This window comes from Diadema setosum, chromosome 1 (genome assembly GCF_964275005.1).
Source record: "Diadema setosum chromosome 1, eeDiaSeto1, whole genome shotgun sequence".
NCBI classification, from domain to species: Eukaryota; Metazoa; Echinodermata; class Echinoidea; order Diadematoida; family Diadematidae; genus Diadema; species Diadema setosum.
The window spans coordinates 2,806,425-2,833,398 of NC_092685.1; the positions used below are offsets into that span (position 1 = coordinate 2,806,425).

Sequence of the window (26,974 nt, forward strand, 5' to 3'; positions counted from 1 at the left end):
TCATCTCTCTATGGATGCTGAAGAAGATTCTGTTGAAGGGGATGATGATGATGATGATGATGATGATGATGATACTGATGTGTCTCTTGTGGCATTAAGGTTCCGGATGACAGTGGAGGCAGGAGCCATCAGCGCCTTGCGTGAGAGCCGCATTTTGCCACTGACAGGGTCGCGGCCAAAGAACTTGACTGGGATTTCCTGCCCAACCTCGAGTTTGAGCGCACTGGGATGGTTGACCTGGTTGGGGTGGGACAAAGAACAGAGAGAGGAGGGGAGAGCAGTAATGAGCATTACTACACAGTCACTATTTATAACTTTATAAGAATGATCAAAAAAGTGTTTGTTATATATGTAATCATTTTTATTCGTTCCAAGAGGAATGTAATTTAATAATCTAAATAAATTAAATAATTTAACAAGTCTTCCAATTGTAAGAGAATGAAGAGAAAATAATCTAATCTCACCCTTCTCTGGTCAAGCTGAGAGTTGTGGAGCAAGGTGGGCTGCATGGATGGGTAGAGTTTGACCATCACGCCATTCTCTCTGTCATTAAAAACATAAACACACAAAAAAAATAAACAACTTAAATGCAGGTCATTCTATCGTATTATGTAACCACAAGGACAATACAACTGGAAAGTTCTTCATATTAACCACAAATTAGAATCATATCACAAAGCTGTCGATGGAATAACACGGCCCCATTTCATTAAAAAGAAAACAGTTGATATGATAGTAACTCTTGCTGCAATGTCAAGTGTCATGGTTATGATAAGAATCCTGCTTCCTGATTGGCTGTTGCTATGGGAAGATGCTGCCATAACATCTTCAATGAAATGGGACCCAACTGAAGCATAAAATGTAGTAAGCTTTTGCTTGGACTCAAATGCTGAACATGGAGAAAGCAAACAATAGCCAAAAATAACCTCTCACCTTAGCTCTATGATGGTTGCTGTGTAGATACCTCCAAACTCAAGGTCTGGTTCCTTCTGTAGATGGGAGAAACAAACAAACACTCAAATATACACTCTTTTACACAATACAGTGCATTCCCGTTATAACGAACACGGTTATAACAAAATTTCAGTTACGACGAAGCAAAAAGTCAGTCTGCATCTTTATCCCCTCTATGTTTTTTATTGTTTACTGGTATTTTTATGATTATAACAAAATTTTGATAAAACAAAAGAAACTGCCAGTCCCGAGGACTTCAATATAACAGGAGTCTACTTGTACACAATATTAACCAAATTTAGACTTTTAGTTTCAGAGAATGCATTACTCATTGAAAGACTTGGGGCAACACATATTGTTCTAATTTTCCTTTCTTTTTCAGGGGGCTGAGCTCACTATTAATATCACTGCAGAAGTATATAAAATCACTATGCATATATGATGGTTAGAGAAGCACAAACTTTTGAACATACACAATAACATTCACTCTGTGTCTCAACAGTTCATTTCTATTTACACTTGAAGCCTGTCAATCCTTTGTTGCAATAATAAAACAATAAGGTGTAATTCCTAAAATCTTGATTTTCTTTTAAACAACTGAATTTCTTGTTTGTTTGTTGTTGTTGTTTTTGTACGAGTGTTTGGAGAAATACAATTGTGATTTGAAGATAGAAAAAAATATGAATGTGACTTCTTGTGGTTCCAATGACCTTTCATGACTTTGTACAAGTAAAACACACAATGATAAAACATCACACCACCCCATCCCCCAAGACACAAACTATGATTGATTAGAACACACAGCTTACATCCTCTAGAAGGAGCTGCTCTATTCTCTCCTTGGCTTCACTCATAGCGCTGGGTGTCGGGGCAAAGACAGAGAAGTGAGACTCGTCGACTGGAGTGATGGTTACTCCTGGGATATAGAGCAATCATTATACATGTATGTATGCAATATTTCTGACACAGCATTATAGTCCTTATGTTTTCATCAACTCTCTCTCTCTCTCACTCTCTCACTCCCTCTCTCTCTCTCTCTCTCTCTCTTTTAAGGCAATGAACTTTAAAGTTGTAGTCCAGATATTCCACATGGCCCCTGCAAATTTTGGTCTGGTTCAGCATAAATATGTGTATGTACATGCAGTTAATGCATGTCACACACCATATTTTCAGCATAACTGCAACAAGGATATCATATATAAACAGCACACAGAAAAAAATGTAAAAACCTCTTAAAGTATTTACTTGAATTCAAAAAGATTTCAAGATGAAATATACAATTAATCTAATGTACTAAATCTACAGGATATGTATCAGTTCAATATGGACATAACAGCTTAATCGTGGCATAAGATTTAAAAAAAAAAAATACAAAGATAAACACACACATGTCAGTTCATATTTCTTAATCTAACTAGGCAATCACGTCATTCCCTTCTCATCATGATAAAGTATAAAGCTATAAATCTAAATAATGTTCAATCACATAGCAATCTTGACCTCATCTCTCCATCAACAAATAATCAACTGAACAAACTGGAACTCCTTGTATTAACAACACAGTCATATTCACAGTCACTTCTCTAATGATTCCCTATACTTGATATCAAAAGACACAGGGAGAGTAACTGTCAAAACCAGGTATATTGGTGTCAACAACAACAGCAACTAACTAACTTACCAGTTTCTGCCCGCAACTTTTTCAAGTTGTAGCCACCCGGGCCAACAAATTTGGATCTCCTCTGGACAGGGACTTCAAGATTCTCTGGTGAAAAGACAAAATCAGAAACAAAATTGAGTTGCGACTTTATGCCTGCAGAAAGCACGATATTAAATTGGAAATATTGAAAGCAGACATCAGTTTTCTTAATTCAAGAATACTGTAAAACAGGCTCTCTTGCTGTGTTTGAATAATGTGCATTCTAGGGTACTGGCTTGGATCACACTAAAACTTGCAAGAGTGTGACTGCCATTGGTTTGCATGTTTGAATTCACATCATTTGTATGACACTTCAAATATTCCCCTTTCTGAATTTAACTCCAAATGTGATATCAATATGCACTGTGACATGAATATGTAAACATTATATAGATGATGACTGGCGGGGGAGGGAACATACCGAATGTTCCACCTGAAGGGCTTGTAATGCTATTGAGGGAGGTTATAAGTCCCGAGACGAAGTCAAGGGACTTATAGCATTCCGAAATAGCATTTCAAACCCTGAGGGTGGAACGTTTGGTACATGTTCCCAACAACAAAAGTCATCATCTGTTATATTATATGGGTTAGTCAAATACGATACATCAAATATGTCAACGTCAACCACCAGCACAACGCACTCGATCGCTCACTCGATCGCGCAGAGTCAAATTCACTGTGCGCGTGCGGCCCTAGGCCTTCTGTCATTTGTTGCGTGAAAATTTTTTCCCATGGGAGAACATTACAAGAATGTTCGCCCATGGGCGAACATAAAGAATGTACCTCCATCACGTGACTGTGTTTAGCCAATCACTAACCGGTATTTGACTAACCCATTTAATATAAAGCAATGAAATCATATCACTGTGGTCAGATAGTGTCTACATAGTTTGAAAGCTAAACTGTAGGTAGCATACAATGGTAGTTTCAAAATATACTGGCTGTTCGGGTAACATTCAGATTTTGATTTTTGAGCATTCCATCCACAAACCTACGACTGGACTATTTTCCTTGCGACCATCCCGAGGCTTCCTGAGGGCGCCAGACATGATGTTGATAATCTTACTCTTGGCTGACGTCCCTGCCTGGATGGCTTCTACCACTAGCTTCATTGGAACGGGAAGCTTAACGTCAGTCTGTGAGAAAGAATCAAGAGTTTGTAGTCTGATGTTGGGTAGAGGCGAGTGTGTGGCAGTAGTATGGAATGCTGCTTGTGCATCAATGAGCTCATTTCAAGGAATCTACTGTAAAACAAGAAATATTCACTGCATGAAACTTTCGCAAATTGGAGCAGACAGCCTGTTTTGTGGCATGAAATTTTTGCATATTACCACTGGCATTCAATACTGATTGTGTAGGCGAAACCTTTCATGTGCATTTCACTTTAGCAAATCCTGGCTCCTCACAAAAGTTGAATGCACACAAAAATTTCTGGTTTTGCAGTATTTAGTGCTGGTGCTGAATAACTGAGATACCTTACAGAATTCACCAATAGCTCCTGTTTAAGAGAAAACCAACTTGAAATGTTGTATCACTTTGAAACTGTTGATAAAAAAATGAATAAAATGTATGCCTACTACAACTTTTCATGGGTATGACATACTTAAACTAAACATTTGATAAACAATACAATATCATCAAACCTCATACTGAACTCGAAAATATGGAACAGGTAGCATGATGTGAATTTGTAACTTCCCATGTACCAGGCTGGTCATTATTTTGATAAGTCATATGTTTAGACATCATGGAGTTGGCCCTAGTGAGGGTTTATTAAACAGAGTACATACTACGAATCACCTCACAGATTGGAGATGTTGTCTTCTAATTAGAAGTCTTGTGGCTCCATCCACACTCACAGACTGCAGAATCTTCAGTGAATCCCAGTTTTAGCATATCAGGCCCACATCTTCCCCTGCCTGCCCTCACATTACTATTAAGATCACACCATGGACACTAGACCATAGAGGGAGCTTTTCAAACACACCAGTGTCTCTTGCCTGCATACCATGTGACAGGCTGGAAATCATGTGACAAGCTAGATGTGACAAGCTAGATATCATGTGACAAGCTGGATATCATGTGACAAGCTGGATATCATGTGACCGTATGCATCCCATGTGACAAGTAACATACCTGCAGTGCTGTGATACCCTTCTTGCTTCCAGCCAGCTTCATATCCATGTCTCCCATGTAGTCTTCTATGCCCTGCAAATAACAGACAGGAGCAATGCATTAGCTTTGTCATTCAACATACATGCATTTCTATCATGTTAGATTCTGTACCTACCATGCATGAGGTGAAATTTTCAACTGGTAAAGCTTGCCACAAATTTTCATGGCCCGTGTTGGCATGACAATCAGAAACGGCAACTTAAAGCCATGGATGAGGATACATTCTCTTCTAACAAGGCACTTTGAGAATATGTGACATTCTCTAAAAAGTGAAGGCTGTAACAAACTTGCCAAATCACATTTCACGGCTGAAGATACTGTGATGAATACTATATTAGTCCAATTCTAAAACAAATACATTTTCCAAGTCATTCAATTGGTTCTTATACTGGCCAGGAACTCCCTGACCCTGGGCCTCCATCATTATCCAAGCAACAAAAATAGAACTTACAAAAATTGGTAGTGTCCTGACTTCAGCATGGGAGACAAAGAAAAAGAGAATAACTAAGAGTTACATCAAAACTGCAATGATTATTAGAGTAAATAATTATAGACATCTTCGATCTTGTAAATATGGGCTCAATGCAGGGATTCCATGACATTGCTCCTGTGAGTTGCTCACACAAAATATTTGCATACTGAGCCAAACACAAACTCTACCCACAGATATAACCCTAACCCTAATCCTCACAACAAACTAAACCTAAAATCCTATCACAACCCTAATCCTAACCCCCAAGTCCTTGGAGAAAATAAGATTGTGATGTAACCCTATGCCGGACAACCAAGTGACGTCTGCCTGACCTACCAGAATGTCTGTCAGAATCTTGTAATCTGTGATGCTGTGGATGTCGTCAGATTCCGTCTCAGCTACCAGTCCCACCGCTACACCTGCTACCGGGGTGGAGATGGGAACGCCTGGATGAAAAATGAAAGCATCAACACAACACAGCTCAGAGCTGAATTCAATGCAGCCACTTTCTGTTGGGAGTACCTATTGTCTTATGAAAATTTAGCAGCCAATGTTCAAGTTGACTTGATCATATTTTATTTGCTGAGACCTCTGCCACGCATTCCTTTCCATTTTTATTCTATTCATCAAGCATGAACATGAAATACATGATAGGATGTCATATCAAATGTTCGAGACATGTATTGTTATCTTGAACTCTCCCAAGCATTTATATCACTTCACATATTTTGGCTACTGGGGAAGAATCATGCCACAAATGACTGCTTTTTATCTACAAAGAATGGTGGCACGCAGTGATTCATTCACAAAGTTTTTCTTTCTAATCTTTACACCTACAGCACACACACTCTCACTCTCTGAGGTTACTCTAACCAGAGAGCCATCATTATACTTCAGCTGATCCAAGCACAATAAACAAAACCTATTAGATACATATTAAGAAACCTGGGTGGAGTGAAACGTTATTGAAGAACATTCTACCTCGGGTGCCACAGGTGAAACAATATAGTTTGAACCATCAACCTTTTACTTCAAAGCACAGTGCACAATCCACTAGACCAACATGATTGTGTGATCCTACCTGCATCCATGAGAGCCAGACATCCCCCACACACTGATGCCATGGAAGAAGAACCTGCGGAATAGTGATAACAGCATTTTCACTAACCAATCCATTCTCTAGCATTTTATTCAAGCTGCTCTAATGACATTGTTAAAGCAACAATTAAGCGCAGGAAGATAACAACTTTAGTCAAAATATACCGGTAATGGCAAATGCATGTTTGATGGGTGCCTATGACTAAATTCATTACAAAAATGCCTTTAAAGGTAGGGGATACCTTTTACAGAACTCCCAAAATGCAGCAAAACATTAAATATGAACCTCAGGGGACTTGTTTAGGCCACTGCTTAGAAATTTGGAAGTCAACAGTTATCAACAATTTGAATAATGCACAAAACTCAACTACTCAGTAGTTCTGTGTGTCAGCCACACTTAAGCCTTTTTGTTGCAGTCTTCTGTATTTTTTATCTACAAACACAAATCTAAAAGTATAAGAGCTGATGTAATAACATATAGAGTGTGTGGCAAGAATGTATATAGAAATGTTTGTAAGTTTTGATGAACTTTATTCACAAAATATACATGATGGACACACATGCAGTGCATGGGTCTGCAAAGGTAGCCTAGTAATGTACTGGAATTTACGGTGAGCCCCGAAAAGAATTCAATTCAAAATCTAACGGTCAATAAAAATGTACTAAATGTTACCTTCCACTTTCAATACTTTCTGGGAGTTTCTAAAATGATACTCTCTTCAACATTCCACTGTGTTTATACAACTCTTCATTTAGGCATGCAAATGGGATTCCCTACCTTTAAAGGCCAATTCTGACACTGCTGTCCTTTCTCAGCAGGTTATCACTTTTAAGCAAACTGTGTCACATCAAAATCAGCCTCAATTGCTGCCATGAAATGCTGCAAATTTGATAAATGTGCTACCACACTACTAATCACCAGACATCATATTTTCCAGTGAATAAAATAAATTTTAATGAATACAAACCCTGCAAATATTTAATTTTTCTCAAGACTAAACAGACAATTTTGGACCAAATACTCATTTCCCCCCAAACGATTGAAAAGTGAATATCTATAATATCTCAATGTCTGCACTAACAGGATCGTGTATCAGTCGTAGAAACGTGCGGGCATGCATCATTACACTTACCATTAGATTCTAGGACTTCACTGGTGAGACGTATCGTGAAGGGAAAGTCTTCAGGTACCACAGGTCTCAACCCTTTCTCAGCCAAAGCTCCTGTATCACACACAAGAGAAAATGAAACACAAATTTTGATGCACTGTTGTTCACATTAATATATAAACATTAGTTTTAACGAGTTTTCAACATGAACAAATTATCTCATCTTGTTATAATCATATCTCATGCACAACAATTGCTTTCTCAAAAGTATAAAAAAGTATAGTCTCCCCCCTCAAAAAAAAAAAGGGGGGGGGGAATGGTAAAAAGAGGAGTCCAGATATACTTTGCATTACTATTCTGTTGTTCAACATAACTACCATAGATTCTTAACATAATTTGCACGATGATCTCATACTCTACGTATACATTCATCACTAATTCTTTTACAAATGTTCATGTATTACTTCACATTTCATTCACTACAATTTTAGCCTATATCCCTTTCAAATACTGCATTTCACTGACAGGACAAATCAATCTGTGCATATGCTGTAGTTTCCTGATACCATTAACTCACTGCAATGTAAGCTGACAATTCATCAAGGAAACTGGTAACATTTGTTCATTGCAACAATAGAACATACCAAGGCAAACTTTTCCCTTCATAAATGCCTGATTATGCTGTTGAAGACTATATGAAAATTTCAGACATTTTGATTTCAATATTTGAGCAGTACTAGTGGAACTCTTTGACAATCAACATTGAAAGTATGCATAAACCTCAATAGATATGAAAAGTTTCCAGCCATTGAATGTTATACACACGAGGAACATTACTTCTTTAGAAAACTTGTCTGATAGGAAAATGATTGCTTGCTGTTTAACATATTCATCTTAGTTGATACTGTCTCTCACCGTGGCCAAGTTCTCTTCTGTTCACTCCCCCTGTCCTGCCAACTTCATTTGTGGCATACGGTGGAAACTGGAGAAAAAAACAAACATAGTAAACTTATGTATCATAATACATAAAACACAAATTAATATGACATAATCAATAAATTATGCATAAATCTACATATTTCAGAATTAGGGATACAACATACAGAGTGAGTGGGAGATGAAAAAGTGAAATGCCTACTTGCTAACAGGGATGTTGGGAAGTGTAATGTAGGTAGTTGCCGAACATGGTGGGCAGCATGATGTTGGTAGTCACTAAATATGTTGAGCAGTGTGTACTGAGCAACTTGTGCCACCAAATGTCAATAAACAATACACACAAAATATGCCTTAAAACACAACAGTGGATGAAAATATTTCTCACCTCATAGTGTAGCATAAAGTTCTTCTCTTTGACATCACTGAATGCATAAATGAAAAAACAAAGATATCAATTATTCATAATCAATTCATAGATTCAATAACAGATGGTGACGATATTATTAACGCTTTAATTTTTGCTCTGGTTGACCAGCTACACACACGATGCCATCGCTCATAAACTCCTCAATAAACACTGTGTTATGGGTAATATAACACTCTGAAACATGCACCAACAGGCATTGTCTTTCAAGGTTTGTGCTTTAATGCCATCAAACTGTTACAATCTCGTATCTTATAATTCCATGATATACTCTTGCACATGTTAACATTCTTAGGTATAATCAATGCACTGAAATTCAATCACTTACCTCTCCCAGACAGGGTCGACTCTCAGCGCTGATTCAATGGAATCAAATGTTACTGTGCATAAAACCTGAAAGGCAGATCAGTTGAGCGAGAAATGAAATGGTTGGTTAATAATCACAAAGAACACTTCCATTGATTTAGGAGTACAAACATTTATTTATAATGTTTAAACTGTGTTCTTACACTCTCCAATTTCAACATTTTAAGGCATAATTACACTGATCTCATCCCACTTACCTTCACATATTCATCAAAATGATAAGCTTATCCCCTTATTCGGCAATAACAACACACACACACACACACACACAAGTACCAGTGCAGAGCTGGAGATTGGATTTTAAATAAATGCCTTTTCAAAGCTTTTTTTTAAAGGAGTTTGTGCATGCAGACTGAATTTGGAACAGAATCAAGACATGGTTGACAGATAGATTTGTTGATGTAAAGTATGGCACAAGACACTGTAAACATTGATATTTTTGCGCAATCAAGTTTTCATGCTGAGCAGCTCAAAAACATATTCATGGGTTCTCGAATTAGCACTGTGCAATTGCCTAATACTTGATATGGATGTTCTCATTACATTCACAGAAAAGTTGCGTTGCCCGATCTATTTGATTGCACAGTCTGCACAGAAACTACAAGCACTGCACAGACACACATGCTCCAATAAATACTACTAGGGCACATGCGCACGCACACACACACACACACACACACACTCATACCAGAGAGGAACCATCGATGAAGCCTACGACTAAACCCACTGAAAATGTGCAGAGAAGATTGTGAAGATATTTTCGCAGGTACTAGAACTCACGCTCCCCAAAAGTAACACGAAATGCGCTAAGATTTCTGTATGGTGAAAATTTCTGTGTTTACAGTATGTGAAATAGAGTGTTAGTACATCGAACCTGAGTTTGTCCCCTCTGGAAGAGTGCCGAGCCATGGAGAGGTTTATAGAGATCCACCTGACATCTGATGTCACGTAGCTCATCAAACTCTCTACCATCACACCTAGGGATAGTCATGAGAAAATTACAGGCTGCATCATCCATATGAATAACATTACAGGGTAACAAGACAGAAGCTAAAAGAAAATCGTCATGCAAGTTCACAAACATACACTTATCATTGCAGTCACTTTTTGCTTTTGTGTCTGCATGACCTGTTAGAATTATCGTGTTGTAAAATTTAACCAGAGACGGAATTCATCAGACAATGGTACTTCTTAAAGGTGGCAATAAGTTTTGCAACTTTCCATTTACAAATAGTCTGTTGTGACATTTTCTCAGCAACTTCATCTCGATCAACCTCATGACAAATAAGGCATAACTTCCTTCCGTCTTTACTTTCAGTGTCCCTGAAGCTTATGAGACACACTTTTGCCACGTGAGCAGTAGATATTTAGACCCTACTTTCTTGATTAAACAAAATCAGACATCTGTGAACAACATGTAAAATCAGTGCTCAAAAGCTGATTTATTATTGTGGTATTTGAACTCATCATTGAATGCTACATCTCATATGAAGAAGGGTCCTGGTCTCAAAGTGAACATGGTAGCAGCTTTTACAGCGAAGAAAATTGTTGGCTGGCAGAATAATCATCCTTCAACATGACAGGATATGGTCCTCAGTATGACCACTTCAATTGGAGTCATCTTACCTTCTTTCCTGCTCCATGACGATGCTCCTAAAGACCTCCTTGGCAACGATGCTGAAAGCATCATGGACCAGAGAAGAATCTTCATTTGGAAATGTGTCTGAAATGATACAGAATGATAAGAAAACATTCCTGAAGACAACCAGAATAGGTGGTTAAGTCTGGAACATTTCAGAGATCTTTTTGCTAGGTACCATTTATTGCAATTTAAGAAAAAGAGTGAAGATCATGGTAAATGTTGTCAGATTACATCTTAACACAATATATTCTGCATCACGTCTATAGAGATTTTCCTCATCATTCTGTTCACTACACATCACTGAACATGGTGGGTTCTGCTAAAGATTTATGTGAAGGTAAACAAATACCTGCAAATTTGATAGAGGAAAGATTAAGATTATATATATATATACTAGCAGCACCCGTGGAAATCCACGGGTCTGAGGGGTTTTATTTTTTTTTTCTCATAGATACCACTTTGCACATTTTTATTGATGAAATAAAAAGAAAATTTTTCTCATTCTTTCGTTACTTGTGCTCGATCTCTTCTACCCATGACCACCACCCCCCCCCCCCACCACACACACACACACACACACATTTCCACCCCCGCAGAACAAAAAAACAAAACAAAACAAAACAAACAAAAAATAAAACAAAACCCAAAAACAAACATTCAGGGAAAAATTACCACAAACGCTTATGAGATTCTCCGGAAGTTCTGCCCACAATTTCTTCCCGTCGGAATGGGGAGATACTATTGACACTATGACTTTGATATCAATTATACCCCCTGCTCTTGCATCCATGCAGGCACCCGAGGGAATCCACGGCTGGACTCAAGGCCTAGCATTTTTTTTTTTCATTCCTATTTCTTTTCCCACGTTATGAGAGAAAAATATATTTTTTGATCGTCTTCAATTGCTCCCTCCTTTTTGTTTTTAATCACCAAAACTTGGTCTGATAGATCATATATCCATCCGTTTATCTGCTTCAGACTATACATCATCATTATTATTATCATATTATCATTCTCATTAGGCCCCTATTGTTATATAGCTATTATTATTATTATTGTTATTTGGGGAGGGGGATCATAGTCATTAGGTTTTATAAGTACTAGGCACCCGTGGGAATCCACGCGTCTCAGGGCTTCGTATTTTTCCTTTAATATTTCTTCAACCACGTTATGAGAGAAGAAATACACAAAGAATATTTTCGTCTTCATTTGCTCCCTCATTTCTGTTTTCATAATCAAAACTTGGTTTGATGGATCTAGAACCATCCGTTTATCTCATTGATACTGTTCATTGTTTTTATTATCATAATAAATAGCATTATCATTATTATTATTATTGTTTTATGTTATTGTTATTTTGTGGGAGGGGAGATCATAGTCATTCGGTTTTATTATTATTTTATATCATTCATTGATATGGGGATGAATCAAGGGAATTAAGGAAAAAAGTTTATCGGTCAGGGATATAGTGAATATCTTTTTTTTCCGTCATGTCAAGGTTTCTCTACGACTGATAGAAGTTTCAAATAGCTTCATTATCATTGATATTTCATTTTAAACATCAAAACAATCCAGTACCTGTTTGTGTCTCTTCCGCCCACTCTTAAGTTATGGATCATAGCACCCCCTCCCCATTCATCTGCATTGGCCTATTGTATTATCATCATTATTTCAGTGTATTATTAGGTGATCCGAGTATCCTCTCGGATCACCTTCTGTATCTGTACGGATTCTTTGTTGGGTGTTCTTCTTCTTCTTCTTCTTCTTTCTTTATTTCTGGACAAATTTTGTGTATCGATTAGCTCAGAAAGTATTCTTCCTATCAATGTCAAAATTATACCATAAATGTATCATGTCCCAAAGACGACGGGTCTAATAAAATCATAGTGATCAGTCGACCGTGACGTCACTATGACGTCATTATATGACTAGAAATGTCGCTCTGGCGACTGGTATGCCTCCGCCATAATGCATGATTTTCCCAATAGGTCTAGATAGTACATGTGGACAATGTGTGATTACATTTTCACAAAATTGGCAAAATACTGAAATGACAAGTTTGTCACAAATGTGTTGAATGTTCACCTTCCTTGACCTAGGTTTAATTGGATGAATAGGAGAGCATGTATCTAGGGATTTAAGGACTTTAACTTGACTTTGACCCATTCATACATTTAGGCATTGAGTAATTTTCAAGGTACAGGTGTGGAGAAAAAGTGCAATTTCTGAATTGAATAGTAAATTGTTACCATTTTCATCTGGCCCTTGACCCTAAAATTCATAAGATAATCACTTTCAGGTAGAACATGCATAATATGTACTAAGTTTCAAGATAACTTGAGCCACTTCGAGATATGGAGGAAAAAGTTAGTTCAGCACTTTCACTTGATCTTTGACCTTTTGACCTTTGATTCAAAAAAAGAAGAAAAAAAAACTTTCCAGAGAATTTCTATTAGGTTACACATGCATACACCAAGTGTAAAAAAATAATAACCCTGCTGGCATTGCATAAATATGAGGGAAATAGTAAAATTTTGAAGTGTTGCACTTGACCTTTGACCCCTGACCTTTGACCCCATGAACCCTACATTCTCTAGATAATCACTTCCAGTCAGTACATGTATATACTATGTTCCATGAAGATACCTTGAACAATTTTCCAAGGCACGGAGAAAAAAAAGAAGTTTTGATATTTTTACTTGACCTTTTGACATTTGACCTTTGACCTCATGATCCAAACTTTCACCAGAGAATCTTAATTGGGTAATACATGTATACACTAAGTTTCAAGAAAATATCTTCAGGCATTCAATAGATATGGCGAAAATAGTGAAATTTCATGTATTTGACCCTGACCTTTTGACCTTTGACTTTTGACCTCATGACGCAAACTTTCACCAGAGAATCTTAATTGGGTAATACATGTATACACTAAGTTTCATGAAAATATCTTCAGGCATTCAATAGATATGGTGGAAAAAGTGAAATTTTATGTATTTGACCTTGACCTTTTGACCTTTGACCTTGAGTATGTGCACCCAAAAGTTGATAGGCACAACTTCACCCCCTAATACACATACATGCCAAGTTTCATTAGGATACCTCAACAGGTTTTGATAGTTACCTTGTCCACAAAATTCATTACGGACGGACGGAAGGATGGACGGACAGACGGACGGACAACCCGAAAACATAATGCCTCCGGCACCACTTCGTGGCGGAGGCATAAAAACACATTCTCATTCATATCTCATTAATGGAATGGAATCTTTCAATGAGATTTACGTCACATATATTTCAAGTTATGCGCATTCTACTCATATTCTCAAAATTCATATTTTCTCTTAAAACGTGCGCGTACGTGCGCGTTGAAATATTTGTATGCTCAAATCGAGCTCAAATTTTTTTTGCACACGTTTCAGACCATTTGGAGCATTTTTTGAAAAATTGAAAAAATTGGACGGACGCGTACGCGCGCGCACATATACGCACGCACAGCTCATATGCAATAGAAATTTCCCATTTTTTCACACTTATCGGATGCCTGAAATGTCAAGAAATATTTCTACCAAGTTTCAAGTCGATCCGACTCAATATGACGTCATACGGACCCGTCAAAGTTGAAATTCCGCGCGCGCGTCAATGGCGATACACAGTCCAACAATGCCAAAAAACCGCCAATTTTGAATCCGATTTTACTCGTCAGGATGGACGGTGACCCCCCATTTTCTTTACATATTCTGAAAGCTGATGAGTTGTACATGTCATTTCATGGGTCAGCTTTGCTGCAAAAATGATTAAAAGATATCAAATTTCTTAATAAAGTAAAAAAAGTAAATTTTCAAAATGATGTCATCAAATTTCAAGTTCACTCAAGCGTATCACACTTATTCTTTTGTCAATTTTCGTCCAAATTTCAATATGTTGTAGCTTATTAAATGGTCTTTCAGTCATATAAAAAACAACATTTTTATTGGATGACGGCATCACCTCGTAAAAAGGGATTAAAAGTAACATTTTCAAATTTGACCAGTTTACGTGTTATCTCTATGGGAGTGCAGTTTTTTCTGGAAATGAAAACTGACATGACTATCTTTATCGAGCACTAGCTCACTTATGCTTCGGTGAATTTCTCTCATATTTTAGTATGTTGTAGCTGAGACTTTGGGCTATCGTAAGTGTGCCCTTCGTTTTTTCATACGGAGTCGGCATCACGTCCAAAAACTTGGTTGAAATTAAAGCTTATCTTCGATGTATTGAAATATTTCTTCCTTTCTGCAACTTTCTTTGCAATAACTCAAGAAAAACACCCTATCACCACCATATTTCGCACATGTTTAGTTCATGTCACGTACATTATTTCACAAAATAACAACTACTTGATCAGACACCATCTTGGGTATGTATATTAGGGTCAAAGGTCATATATATTTCATCCTGTATCTTAGTAAAATACATGTCCTATCTTTCCCATATTTTGCACACGTAAAGACCATGTTACAAGGATCATTTCACAAAATAACCACTTTTTGCTCAGAGGCCATCTTGTCTGTGCAAAGTGGGGTCAAAGGTCATATGTACTTCTTCCTGTATCTTCGTTATGACGTGTTATCTCTATGGGAGGGAATTTTTCTAGATAGGAAAGTTGACATGATTGTCTTTATCAAGCACTAGCTCACTTACCCTTTGGTGAATTTCTCCCAGATTTTGATATGTTGTAGCTGAGACTTTGCGCTATCAAAGATGTGCCTTTTGTTTTTTCATACAATGTCTGGATCATGCTAAAAAACTTGGTTGAAATTAAAGCTTATCTTCGATGTATTGAGATATTTTTCTTTCTGCAACTTTCTTTGTAATAACTCAAGAAAAACAGCCTCTATCACCCCCATATTTTGCACATGTTTAGTTCATGTCACGTACATTATTTCATAAAAAAACAACTACTTGATCGGACACCATCTTGGGTATGTAAATTAGGGTCAAAGGTCATAAATGTTTCATCCTGTATCTTGGTGAATACTTGTCCTATCTTTCCCATATTTTGCACACACAAAGACCATGTTACAAGAATCATTTCACACCATAACTACTTTTTGCTCAGATGCCATCTTTGGTGTGCAAAATGGGGTCAAAGGTCAAATATACTTCATTCTGTATCTTCGTTAGTGCATACGGAATTCGGTACCAAAGATGGCAGGTCTGACTCCCTTTTCTAAATGAGACTCCAAACATCACATGGCCAATGTCCCCTCAACACAGATGAAACCTGTATGGTCATGCCTATTGGGATCAGGACTCAAATCATTGATTTCCCAATAGATCGGATCACCTAATTTGTCAGTGTTGACAAATTCCGAGTCTAGTTGTTATTGTCATTATCATTATTATTATTACTAACATTATCATTATCATTATTTAGGGGAGAGGAGAGAGTAGAGTCATAATATAGGGATGATCAACCAAGGGAGGCAGAAATGTTAATTTGTTAAGAATTGTAAAAATCTGTTTCCCCCACTTTTCTGCTCTTGATAAAAAGCATTTCTGAAGACAGTCCTGCGCAAACTGTCCAAAACTGCTTCCCTGCACTAACATACGTAATCTTGTGCTGAGTATGACTACTTCATATATAGACCCCTAGTGTTTTGTTACTATTGTGCTGAGAGAAATAAAATATTTTCGTCTTCGATTGCTCTCTTCTTTTTGTTTTTATCACCAAACCTTGGTTTGATGGATCATAGAACCACCCGTTTATCTGCTTCAGACTGTACATTTTTATTATCATTATTATCATAATCATTAATGTCCTTCTTCTTCTGCTTCCGGCTGTACATTATCATCATTATTAGTATTATCACTATCACTATTATTATTGTCATTATTATTATTACTATTATTATTATTATTATCATATTATCATTATAATCATCATTGTCATATTTGGGGAGGGGGAGATAATAGTCATTAGGTTTGATAAGTAGGCACCCATGGGAATCCATGGGTCTCAGGGCCTCGTATTTTTTCTTTAATATTTCTTTTCCCACGATATGGGAGAAAGAAGAATATTTTTGTCGTCATTTGCTCCCTCTTTTTTTATTTCTATCACCAAAACTTGGTTTGATGCACCATAGAACCACACATTTGATGTCCACTTGTAACTTCAAAAATTGGCGGTCAGCAAAGCGAGGGTTTCCCCCGCGTCCGCTCGTCTTATGAATATTCATGTTTACAGCAGCCATGCAGTAAACGAATGAACAGCAGCGCGTGTACTCTGATATGGAAGGGTACGATCAGCAAGGACAAAATCTACGTAGATATTTAGCTGTCCTGAACAGTTCGAGTACAATGATACACGACTTGAGAGTAAACTAAACGACGTACCTGAGCTGCATAGTATCCTGCAGTTGTGCAAAATACGATAAAATAACGGCATTCGTTGTTTTCATTTGGGCACGCCAATGGCGAACGTCGCTGTACGTAAATGTCCTTGTACTAACAATGACCGCGCCGTGTATTGTACCATAATGAGTGTCCCTATCACGCGCACGCAGATAGTGTTTTGTGTAACCATCGTCAATACACACACAGGCGCAGGCCACACACTGGCATACCGTACCCGAGAGTACATTGTGTGCGTGCGTGCGTGTCCGCCCGAATATGACAGAGATTTCGCTGCACGCCATCGTCTTTTTGACTTTAGTATCCCCACTGTCTCTGCAAGCTAAAAGATGGACTATCGAGAAAGGCAGGAGTCCAGCGTAGGATCGGTGAATATTAAAACGCTCGGCTCTGACGTCACGCACAAAAATGCATTATGCATCTATCTAATTAATTTTTCTTTGTCGTCCTAGATGTCGACACGGAGGCGGAGCGTGGACGAAACCCGGTCCAAGGCATGTAGGAGACCCTCCCGCTGCCGACGGCACCGGTCTCGGGGGCCCGGAGCCGACGGCTCGGGAGGAGATAGACAAACCAGCATCGCCGGAATAAAACAGGAAATACATAAGGCCCCGACAACAACAACAACTTCGCCTTTTACTGTATTTTATATATATATATATATATATATATATATATATATATATATATATATATACATGAATGGGAGGGCAATCCATGTAAGTACTTCACTTCATCATAGAGCATAGTATACTGACCTAAGATTCCATGTAGATGAGTCTCTCTAACTACATTTGCTGCATTGTCTCTGGAAAACTGGGAGAAAATGACAAAAAAAATCATAAGTACTTGAGATGAGGCAATCAAGGTATCAAAACGTATACAGACATTTGAAGAACAATTACTTAATTTTGAACAATCTCCTGCAGAAGTAACTGCACGTTACATTTTATATTGACATACATACAAATAAAACCACTCTACCAGGGCTTTTTTTTATTGGGGGGGGGGGGGGCTGGGGCACCCCACCCCCCCCCCCTCCCCACACACACACACACACTTTTTTTTTGCACCACACAAAGGAATACATAAGGTGTCATCACTTTGGGCCCCCACTTTTTTTTCCCCCTAGAAGTGCATAAGTGGCACTAGAAAGAAATAGATAGAAACCTTGAAGTGTGAGCACAAGTAAGGCTTTGTTTTTGTGCTGAAGTCCTTTCTTATTTTTTATATTTTTTTGCTTGTTAGCTGATGAAACCTGGAAGTGGCACCAGAAGTCTGAGGTGGGCTCCCCCACTTTTGAAAACGTGGTGCCGGCCATGCGTATAAGCTGTTACTTTTGCAAACAGATATTTTTGCAAATGAGAAGCCGGAGACATTTTTCGCAAGTTGTTTTTGAGCATCAACACTGACGCAATCATAAATGCACTATTACCCTAGTGCATGGTAATATTTTTGTGTGCTGTTAAATTCACAATAGATCTAAACATAGATCTAAACTACATTGTCACTTAGAGACATAAAAGTCAGTAGCATGAGCAAAGAAAAAGAATCAAACAAACCTTGTCGTGTATTGGGTCGGTGTAAACCTTGTAATACTCCTCTGAAGACACCCTGCAAAGATTCAAACAAGGTACTGATCACTCCAGAGATCTATATATGACTCACTAAGCTCCAAAGCTTCACACTGAGATTAGATTAACACAAACACACAGCAGCATTCATTCACTTATTTTTTGCCTAGAATATAACATGGTTCCATTACACTCATGTTTTTGGCACACCTAGCGCAAGGTCATTAACTACAACAGCATTATATTATCACTGATAAATGAAATGGTATCTGCAAATTCTGAAAACAAGTTAGAGTAAAAAAAGAAAAAAAAATGCCTTTGCAGCCTTGTGTTGAGATTATCTCTCAAATTGAGGCACTACATAGAAATTAAAACCAGAATAGATTACCATCAAACTCATATTCTTCTTATGATTTGTTAAAACATCAAATTTTCCACATTCAACACTTACACACTATCATACACAGAAAACAAAAGCTTCTAATAAATCACGTTACTCATGTGGTTCTTACAGCACCTCTTTGCATGACAACCAGAGATTGAGATAATACAGTCATTTACAATCTGAACCAAGTTTCATGAAATCAGGGTTGGGATCAGAGATTGAGATAATACTGAGTCACCTTACAATCTGAACCAAGTTTCATGAAATCAGGGTTGGGATCAGAGACTGAGATAGCACTGAGTCACCTTACAATCTGAATCAAGTTTCATGAAATCAGGGTTGGGATCAGAGATTGAGATAATACTGAGTCACCTTACAATCTGAACCAAGTTTCATGAAATCAGGGTTGGAGGGGGAAAAAAAAAACAACAACTAAAAAGGAAGCAGACCAAATGGCTGAACCTTCAAACACCTTACCTCCTGACTTCTTCTAACAACTCAGATGATGGCGTAGCCAAAGGCTCAAACTCCTTCTTTTCCTTCCCATGTTGCTTGGCAAGTTGTTCAATGCTCCTTACGATGATCTGCGTCTCCTTGAGACCTGCCTTCAGAGCCTTGAGGAAGTCTGTCTGAAGCACATTATCTGCCGAGGCCTCGATCATCACTTGAGGGTTCAAACACAGAGAGTCAGAAGAAACATAAATATACAGGTAAAGGACTCAACTATACGGCTCTAATCAGAACTGCATGTCTGGTTGGAACAAAGCACACTGATCATTGGCATCTTGCTATATCCCCTGACACTCACTTTCATACAATTTTCATGAGTCCATTCACTGGATGCATGTTTGTTCAAATGGTTACAGTCTGTTCTAGCACAGTGTATTACATAGTATTTGCAGACTTAAATATCTAATTTGTAGAAGAATGTCATGACTTTGAACATAGGATAAAGATATACTGTGGAGTTTCAAGCTGAAAACTTTTTGCGAATTGGAGCCAACGGCCTTTTTCGCAGCATGAAATTTTTGTGAATTGCCACTGGCATTTAATGCATACAGTGTAGAATTGAACTTTCACATGCATTCTAATATCACGAATGTTGGCTCCCACAAAATTTGCACAATTAAAGGACAAGTTCACCTTCATTAACATAAGGATTGAGAGAATGTAGCAATATTTGTAGAACACATCATTGAAAGTTTGAGGAAAATCGGACAATCCGTTCAAAAGTTATGAATTTTTAAAGTTTTTGTGCAGTCACCGCTGGATGAGAAGACTACTGCAGTGTATGATGTCACATGCATACAACAATATAAGGAAAATATAAAGAGAATTTCACAAAATGTCATCTTTTGAAAAAAAGTACACATTCCCTTGACTCGTTACTGACATATGTTATGGGTAATATTATTCCCATTGCCTTTAGAAAGAGTCAAGTCAAGTGCTCTTTTATTATGCGAAAAAAATGAAAATATGTTGAATTTTCTTTACATTTTCTTTATACTGTTGTACTCATGTGACATCACGAGCCTTAGTAGTCTCCTCATCCAGCGGTTCCAACACAAAAATTTTAAAAATTCATAACTTTTGCATTGATTGCCCAATTTTCCTCAAACTTTCACTGATGTGTTCTACTAATATTGCTGCATTCTCTCAATCCTTATGTTTATGAAGGTGAACTTGTCCTTTAAAATGGTTTCTCAGTACCTAGATTGCTCTTCCTGGTTCCTGCCACCACGATGTTGAGGCTGCTTCTCTTCAGCTCCAGTCTGGTCGGGTTAATGACAATTTCATCATCAATGAGCCCCACCCTGACCGCACCCACGGGACCATTCCATGGAACGTCAGACAGGGCCAGGGCTGCAGAAGCTGAGGAATGGCACAAGAAATAAAATGATCACGAAAAGCCCTTTATCACATGAAGGAAATTGGATGCATCGCGTAATTTGTGAACTAAAAAAAGCTAAAAACTACAACATCACTGAAGTGCTCTAACTTGCATAGGATTATGAGTTTGACTGGCATGATGCAGCATCTCCCTGTACAATAAAGAAAGAATTATCAGAATGATTAATGAGTTGACAGCACATCTAGTACCTTAGAATAAAGTTATATGATATTTATTAGATAATCTAATTTGTAAAGAAATAAAATGCAGCTCACATACAGAAAAAAGTTATCTTATATCATATTGCAATGTATAATTCCTGAGGTAAATACTCAACAAACAAAACAAACAAACAAAAATGGGCAACATCAAATACCCAGTAAGTACTCTTGGTAAACTCGAAATGCCATACACTGGATGGTTCCGAATTCATGCTGTCAGAGTAGTGAAAGGTGCTAGAAACATTCTTTCAACTATTAGTCAGATTTTTACAAATTGGGTGGATTTCTTTTTACAAAAACAGCAACTTCAACCATAAAATGTGTCTTTGTTTTTAATCACACTGTCAAAAAGTAAAGATATCCTCTCCTACTTTGGTCATATATTGGGGCCAATAAACACAATGTGAAGACAGTGAAACGAAACCTCATGTTGGATAGAGATCTCACCATCGATGCAACCTATCAAGTTTACTCAAAATCTACCCTTTTACAGTCAAACCACCAACAGTTTCTGTTGTCATCACTTTTTCCTTTATATTGATACGCCTCTGCAAGCTATCTCAGCATTTCATGCTACACAGGAACACAAAGTGCCTGTTATCATTTCTTTCAACAACGTCCCTCTGTGCTGCTGTAAAACTTACCTCCATTGATGCTCAGTACACCTGGATCATGAAGTCCATCTACTGCCAGCAAATTGCACATAATCTGTAAATTATCAAGAGGTTGCTCAGTGGTAATACAATACATTCATACAAACACACTGCAGGATTTTCAAGACAAAATAAATGCACAACAATTATCCTTCCACATAAAATCAGACGCTGCACTCAAGAGATAAGCCATGTGTTACTAATTTGCAATGAAAGACGAAGAATACAGCTGGCAAACAAACTGACTTTAAGAATATAAGATTATATTATTTTGTACCAGAGAATGTTGTCATATTTATGTTAATAAGCATAAAACATACAACGCAAAAAACTATGTATCTATTATGACATACCTGAGTATCATAGAAGTAGCCTTTGGGAAAGAGTGGTCGTATTGATCTGTCTAATTAGTCAGAAAATAAAAGTGGATTAAAACACAGGAGACCATTACATCATATTCCCAATGTAACATCGTACTGTAGATACAACAGACATTTGAAGAGACATACTTGCATATTTCAAAATCTTAGCTTATTGATGATGATTCACAGCAATTGTATGGTGCCACATATCTGTTTAAAAGATATTCAAAGGCTCCTCTCTGAGAGTTAGTAATTGAATGTCTGGTGAAAAATGTGAGTCTTGAATGAGGCTACAAAGTGATCCAAATTGACATTAAAAGACATTAAGGAAATGCATTCAACAGGTAATTCTAAACTCAATCTAAGGTACTATAATTCATTCTACGATATTACTGTCTATCAAATCTTCATATGAGACAACCTATATAAATGGTTAAGGTAAGCTCTAGCAGAGCAGCATTTATCAATATTTGTACATAGTCTACACATTCATAACACAAATTGAAGCTATTTAAGAGCATCACTTCAAATGGACTATCAACAATTGCAACAGAGTAACATTATCAAAATGATGCATTCAAAGTCATAAGAGCAGGTTTCAGAGTACATTACAAATTCGGTTACAGAAATTATAATGAATCTGTCAACAGTAACCTAACATTTACAAGCAGAATGCAGCTTGCATACCACTACTCTGCTACAATACATTTGGTCAAGCTTTAGAGAAATCTCAAACAAGCTACAGAATGCAATGTATGTTCAGTAGGCTTTGCACTGGTTAAATTAACTTATCAAGCCAATATTGTCACTATCATGGAAATTTAGAGAACAAGATCATATGTACCTATCATTCTACTTGTGAGAATTTCTTGGTCTGTCACTCCCCTCTCCCTCCTAAGGTGATTGGTAGGAATCCTTCCAGCTGCTGCTGCCTTCTGCCTGTAATCAACCTACATGGTCACAAGAAAACAAGGTCATAAATAAGTGGTGCTAATACAGAAAAAAAAAGTCACAGGAGACCGTCAAATAGCAAATGAAGCACATCTCTTGAGCATACAAACAATTAACTGTAATCACATTACGCAAGATCCAGTTGAACGACTCCATCTACTCTCAGTTATTTGTTTTACTTACTGTCAATGGTAGAAAGCCTGGTGAAGTGCCACTTTTCTTGCTGACTGCTGTAACCATCACAGTAGTATCCCCAATCTGTAGCAATTGATGGAAGATGGTGCCATAGAATCAGTCACAGGATTTTGCTACCGACAAAGTATGTATGGCATAAAAAAAGTTCCCTGTGTCAAATTTTCTTTAGATTATCAAGGTATGCTATTTATTTCGTGTTTATCATGATAATAATATCTCTTACCATGTCAATTAAAATCATGCTCTGCCAGACATTATAACAAAAAATTCTGAAATTAAATGACTGCTATCATATCTCACACAAACATAGTTTTCCCTGAGAGTAGTAATCATAGGTTTGTTGATATCATCATGTAATCTGTATATATGGGTTTTGGGTTTTTTTTTTTTTTTTTTTTTTTTTACTGAATGCTGTTCCAGCTGGAAAAAAACAAAACAGCCAATTTAATTCACAGGAAATATTCATGGTTACCTTACCTTTGCAGTTGCACATCCATCTGCTAACCTGGCAAGCTCCCCTGTTGACAGAACTAATGGACTGGATTTGAGAAAAAAACAACATTTGACTTCATTACTCAAGAAGTGTATGAACATAATCTAATACACAGAAGAAAAAAAAAATAAGCCTGTCATAAAAGATGAATACAGGAATCCAGTCTCTCCCTGTGTGCACAGTTAATCATCATTATGATTATCTTTTTTTTTTAACTAATCTTTTTTACCACCACTCTACGGTCCTAGAACTGAAACATTTGTGAATGAATCAGCTGACCAATGACTCACTCAATGATGTCTTCAGTACACAAATATTTCTCTTAAAAAAAAAAAGTTTAAAAAACAGACAGGCACTAAAATAAAAAGCAAGGCATTACTACTATCTGGTATATAAATATGCATTGCCTTAAAGGTCCAGTTTATCTTTGGGAGCAGTGATTTCAAAAATGTTCCAGATATCACATTTGATGCATATGTGTAGATCTGTTGTATCATAAAACATCCTACCATATGAAATATTTGCAATAAAACCTAAAATATAAGGAGATATCACGGTTTTTCTCAATAAACCGTAACTGTATACGGTTATAGTCTGGAAACATTTTTATTATAACTATTGTTCACATTTTGTGTATTTAACAACACTTAACATCGATTATACGGATTCAAATTTCGACAGTGGTTGTTTCTATCCCTAACTCACATTTTAGAACTATTTTAAAGCACTAATGCTTTCATCTGCAAATGGTAAATTATGCCTTTAAGAGTTTCTGGTAAAACTATGGGCAGAGGTGACTCCAAAATGGTACTATTCACTGATGGGCACAGCCCCAGAATGAATAATACTTCTGGAGATACCAAGGCCCATAATTTTAACCAGAAACTCAAAATTAGGCAGAGTATACCGGTATTTGGGTTTTTTTTTTTAATTGGGATAAGAAATTTATACAAAGAAAGGGAAAATGTGAGGAAAGCTGTCATGTGGTGGATGTGATGTTCTGGAACGATTCTTACAGTGACCATATGAAGTAGGGCGTGATGTCACAATAATTTTGTTAGAAATCGTTACATTTCACAGAGTGACTGTACAAAGCAGCACAGCACACAACGTCAGAATTGTTTTGTGATGTCACAATTGCTTCATGAGATCATTTCACAAATTGTATGTATGCAATTAACTGTAAAACATGTTAACAATACACATTCCTGAATAGTTGAAAACACATATAATCTCGAGCTCTTTCAACCAATCACTGAAGGATGAATTCTTCAGCCAAAATATCATACCTACTAGGCCTATAAATCTATAATCTCGATCAATCCACCAATAGAATCTGTTGCACCCCCTAAAATAAAAACCTGCACCAAGGTTCGACCTACGCCGGAGCTGCCGGTCATATTTTGGATAGCGTTTATAGTCAAATTACCTTGATTTACCTTGATTTACCATGATTTACCTGGAAGGCCTCACCTCGCTAACTATGGTGGTGAAAGTACATTACCAGTACCGGTACATTAGATAGCGTGGTGTGGCAAGGTTAAGGCAGTCCCATAGGACACATTTATAAACTCAGTTTGGAAAACTGTTTTTTGAAGCTAAAGAGTGTGGGGCTGTCAATGACAATTTGTGGTAGTTTGTTCCAGCCATTGACAACTCTGGCTATAGAAGTTCTTCCTAATGTCAAGGCGGCTTCTTGTTTTAATTAACTTCATGTAATGACCTCTTGTCTTGTTTTATCCGTTCTGGCAATCTCAAAATAGTTCTCTGCCTCTGGTATGGATTTGGCAATATGTTTCATTATCCTGTAAGTTCAAAGTGAGTCTCCTCTCTCTCTTCTTTTCTCCAGAGTAGTTAGTTTCAGTTCTGCTAGTCTCTCTTCATATAATGGCAAATTTTGAATGTTTGGGGTGAGTTTTGTAGTGGCTTGCTTTAACTGTTACCAATTAATCGGCAATACCAACCATAAATCATTTTACGCAAGAGTCATGACAGAATGTTGTCAAGGCACTTCCCTTCACATGGCAGAACGCCAAAATGTTGTTGACTTGACCCTAGGTGCACTCCCACAACCTAGCGACAATCTGCCATGCACAGGGAAGCGTGTTAATGACAATCTAGCTGCCATGCACACAACAAAATTTTATCATACAGCTACCGGTGGTAGACCTCTTCATTTATTCATAGTTTGCTGAGACAGTGGTGCATGGTGCTAGCTAGCTAGTAGTAGTAGTAGCGCAACCAGTGCCAGGCAGTACTGGGAGTGCTAGTGCATGCTGGTGCGGTGGCTAGATCATTCTAGAGATGGCTCCTATTTCAGTTGTAGCTGATATTTCACTCTATATTTATCACAGGCTAGTCTTAATACACCTGTGTCTGTGAGGCTAATTTTGGCATCTTTGTTCTTTGAAATATCACTGTAAAATCTGACTAATCAAAATGCTTGATCTAACGTTAGACTGTTGTAGAGCTTTATAGATGTCACTAGTAGAGGTCTATCACTTCACATTGATGCAAGATGATGTGTTCACGCGAGATTTGATTCAATTCACCACATGCACATACCACACGATTATGAAGGCCAAACAAACAAACAAACAAAAAGTAAATTTTAATGAAATATCGGTGCCGAGCTAACATATCTGATCAATTTCACGTACTGATTACACATACAAACAAAATGTATCTATGATATCAAATGCAAGAGAGCTCGCTCGAGAGAAGACAGACAGATCCCACATCCCATGCTCTCCTCAGTCCCGCATGTGCAAAGTTGTGTGGGCTCGGCACTTGAAAATTAAAAAATTTCTTACCTTTTGCCAATAACTGCCTCGACAGTACCGAACATATCATCCGCATTCCCTGCAGCAAAATGCTTTAAACGCACTCGGCTTCCTTTTCTGAGCAAACAATGTGCACTTTCATAGTGCATTGCTTTCCAAACCATGCGCCACATTTCCAAGATTACGTTCCGACCA

At 37.5% G+C, this 26,974-nt stretch overlaps 1 protein-coding gene across 1 annotated transcript; it reads right to left on the bottom strand.

Annotated features, from left to right (window-relative positions):
• On the bottom strand, positions 1 to 26,974 carry LOC140246368 (polyribonucleotide nucleotidyltransferase 1, mitochondrial-like). Its single transcript, XM_072325839.1, has 25 exons — positions 26,810 to 26,974; positions 23,981 to 24,041; positions 23,492 to 23,566; positions 23,202 to 23,307; positions 22,349 to 22,398; positions 21,987 to 22,050; positions 20,941 to 21,102; positions 19,708 to 19,894; positions 18,834 to 18,885; positions 18,030 to 18,087; positions 10,860 to 10,956; positions 10,108 to 10,210; positions 9,196 to 9,260; positions 8,829 to 8,865; positions 8,423 to 8,489; positions 7,532 to 7,621; positions 6,382 to 6,435; positions 5,637 to 5,746; positions 4,790 to 4,861; positions 3,645 to 3,789; positions 2,636 to 2,719; positions 1,764 to 1,870; positions 934 to 989; positions 465 to 543; positions 1 to 237 (listed from the first exon to the last, which is right to left on the bottom strand). The coding sequence occupies exons 1-25, from the start codon at positions 26,950 to 26,952 to the stop codon at positions 1 to 3; spliced, it is 2,361 nt and encodes a 786-aa protein (XP_072181940.1). The 5' UTR covers positions 26,953 to 26,974.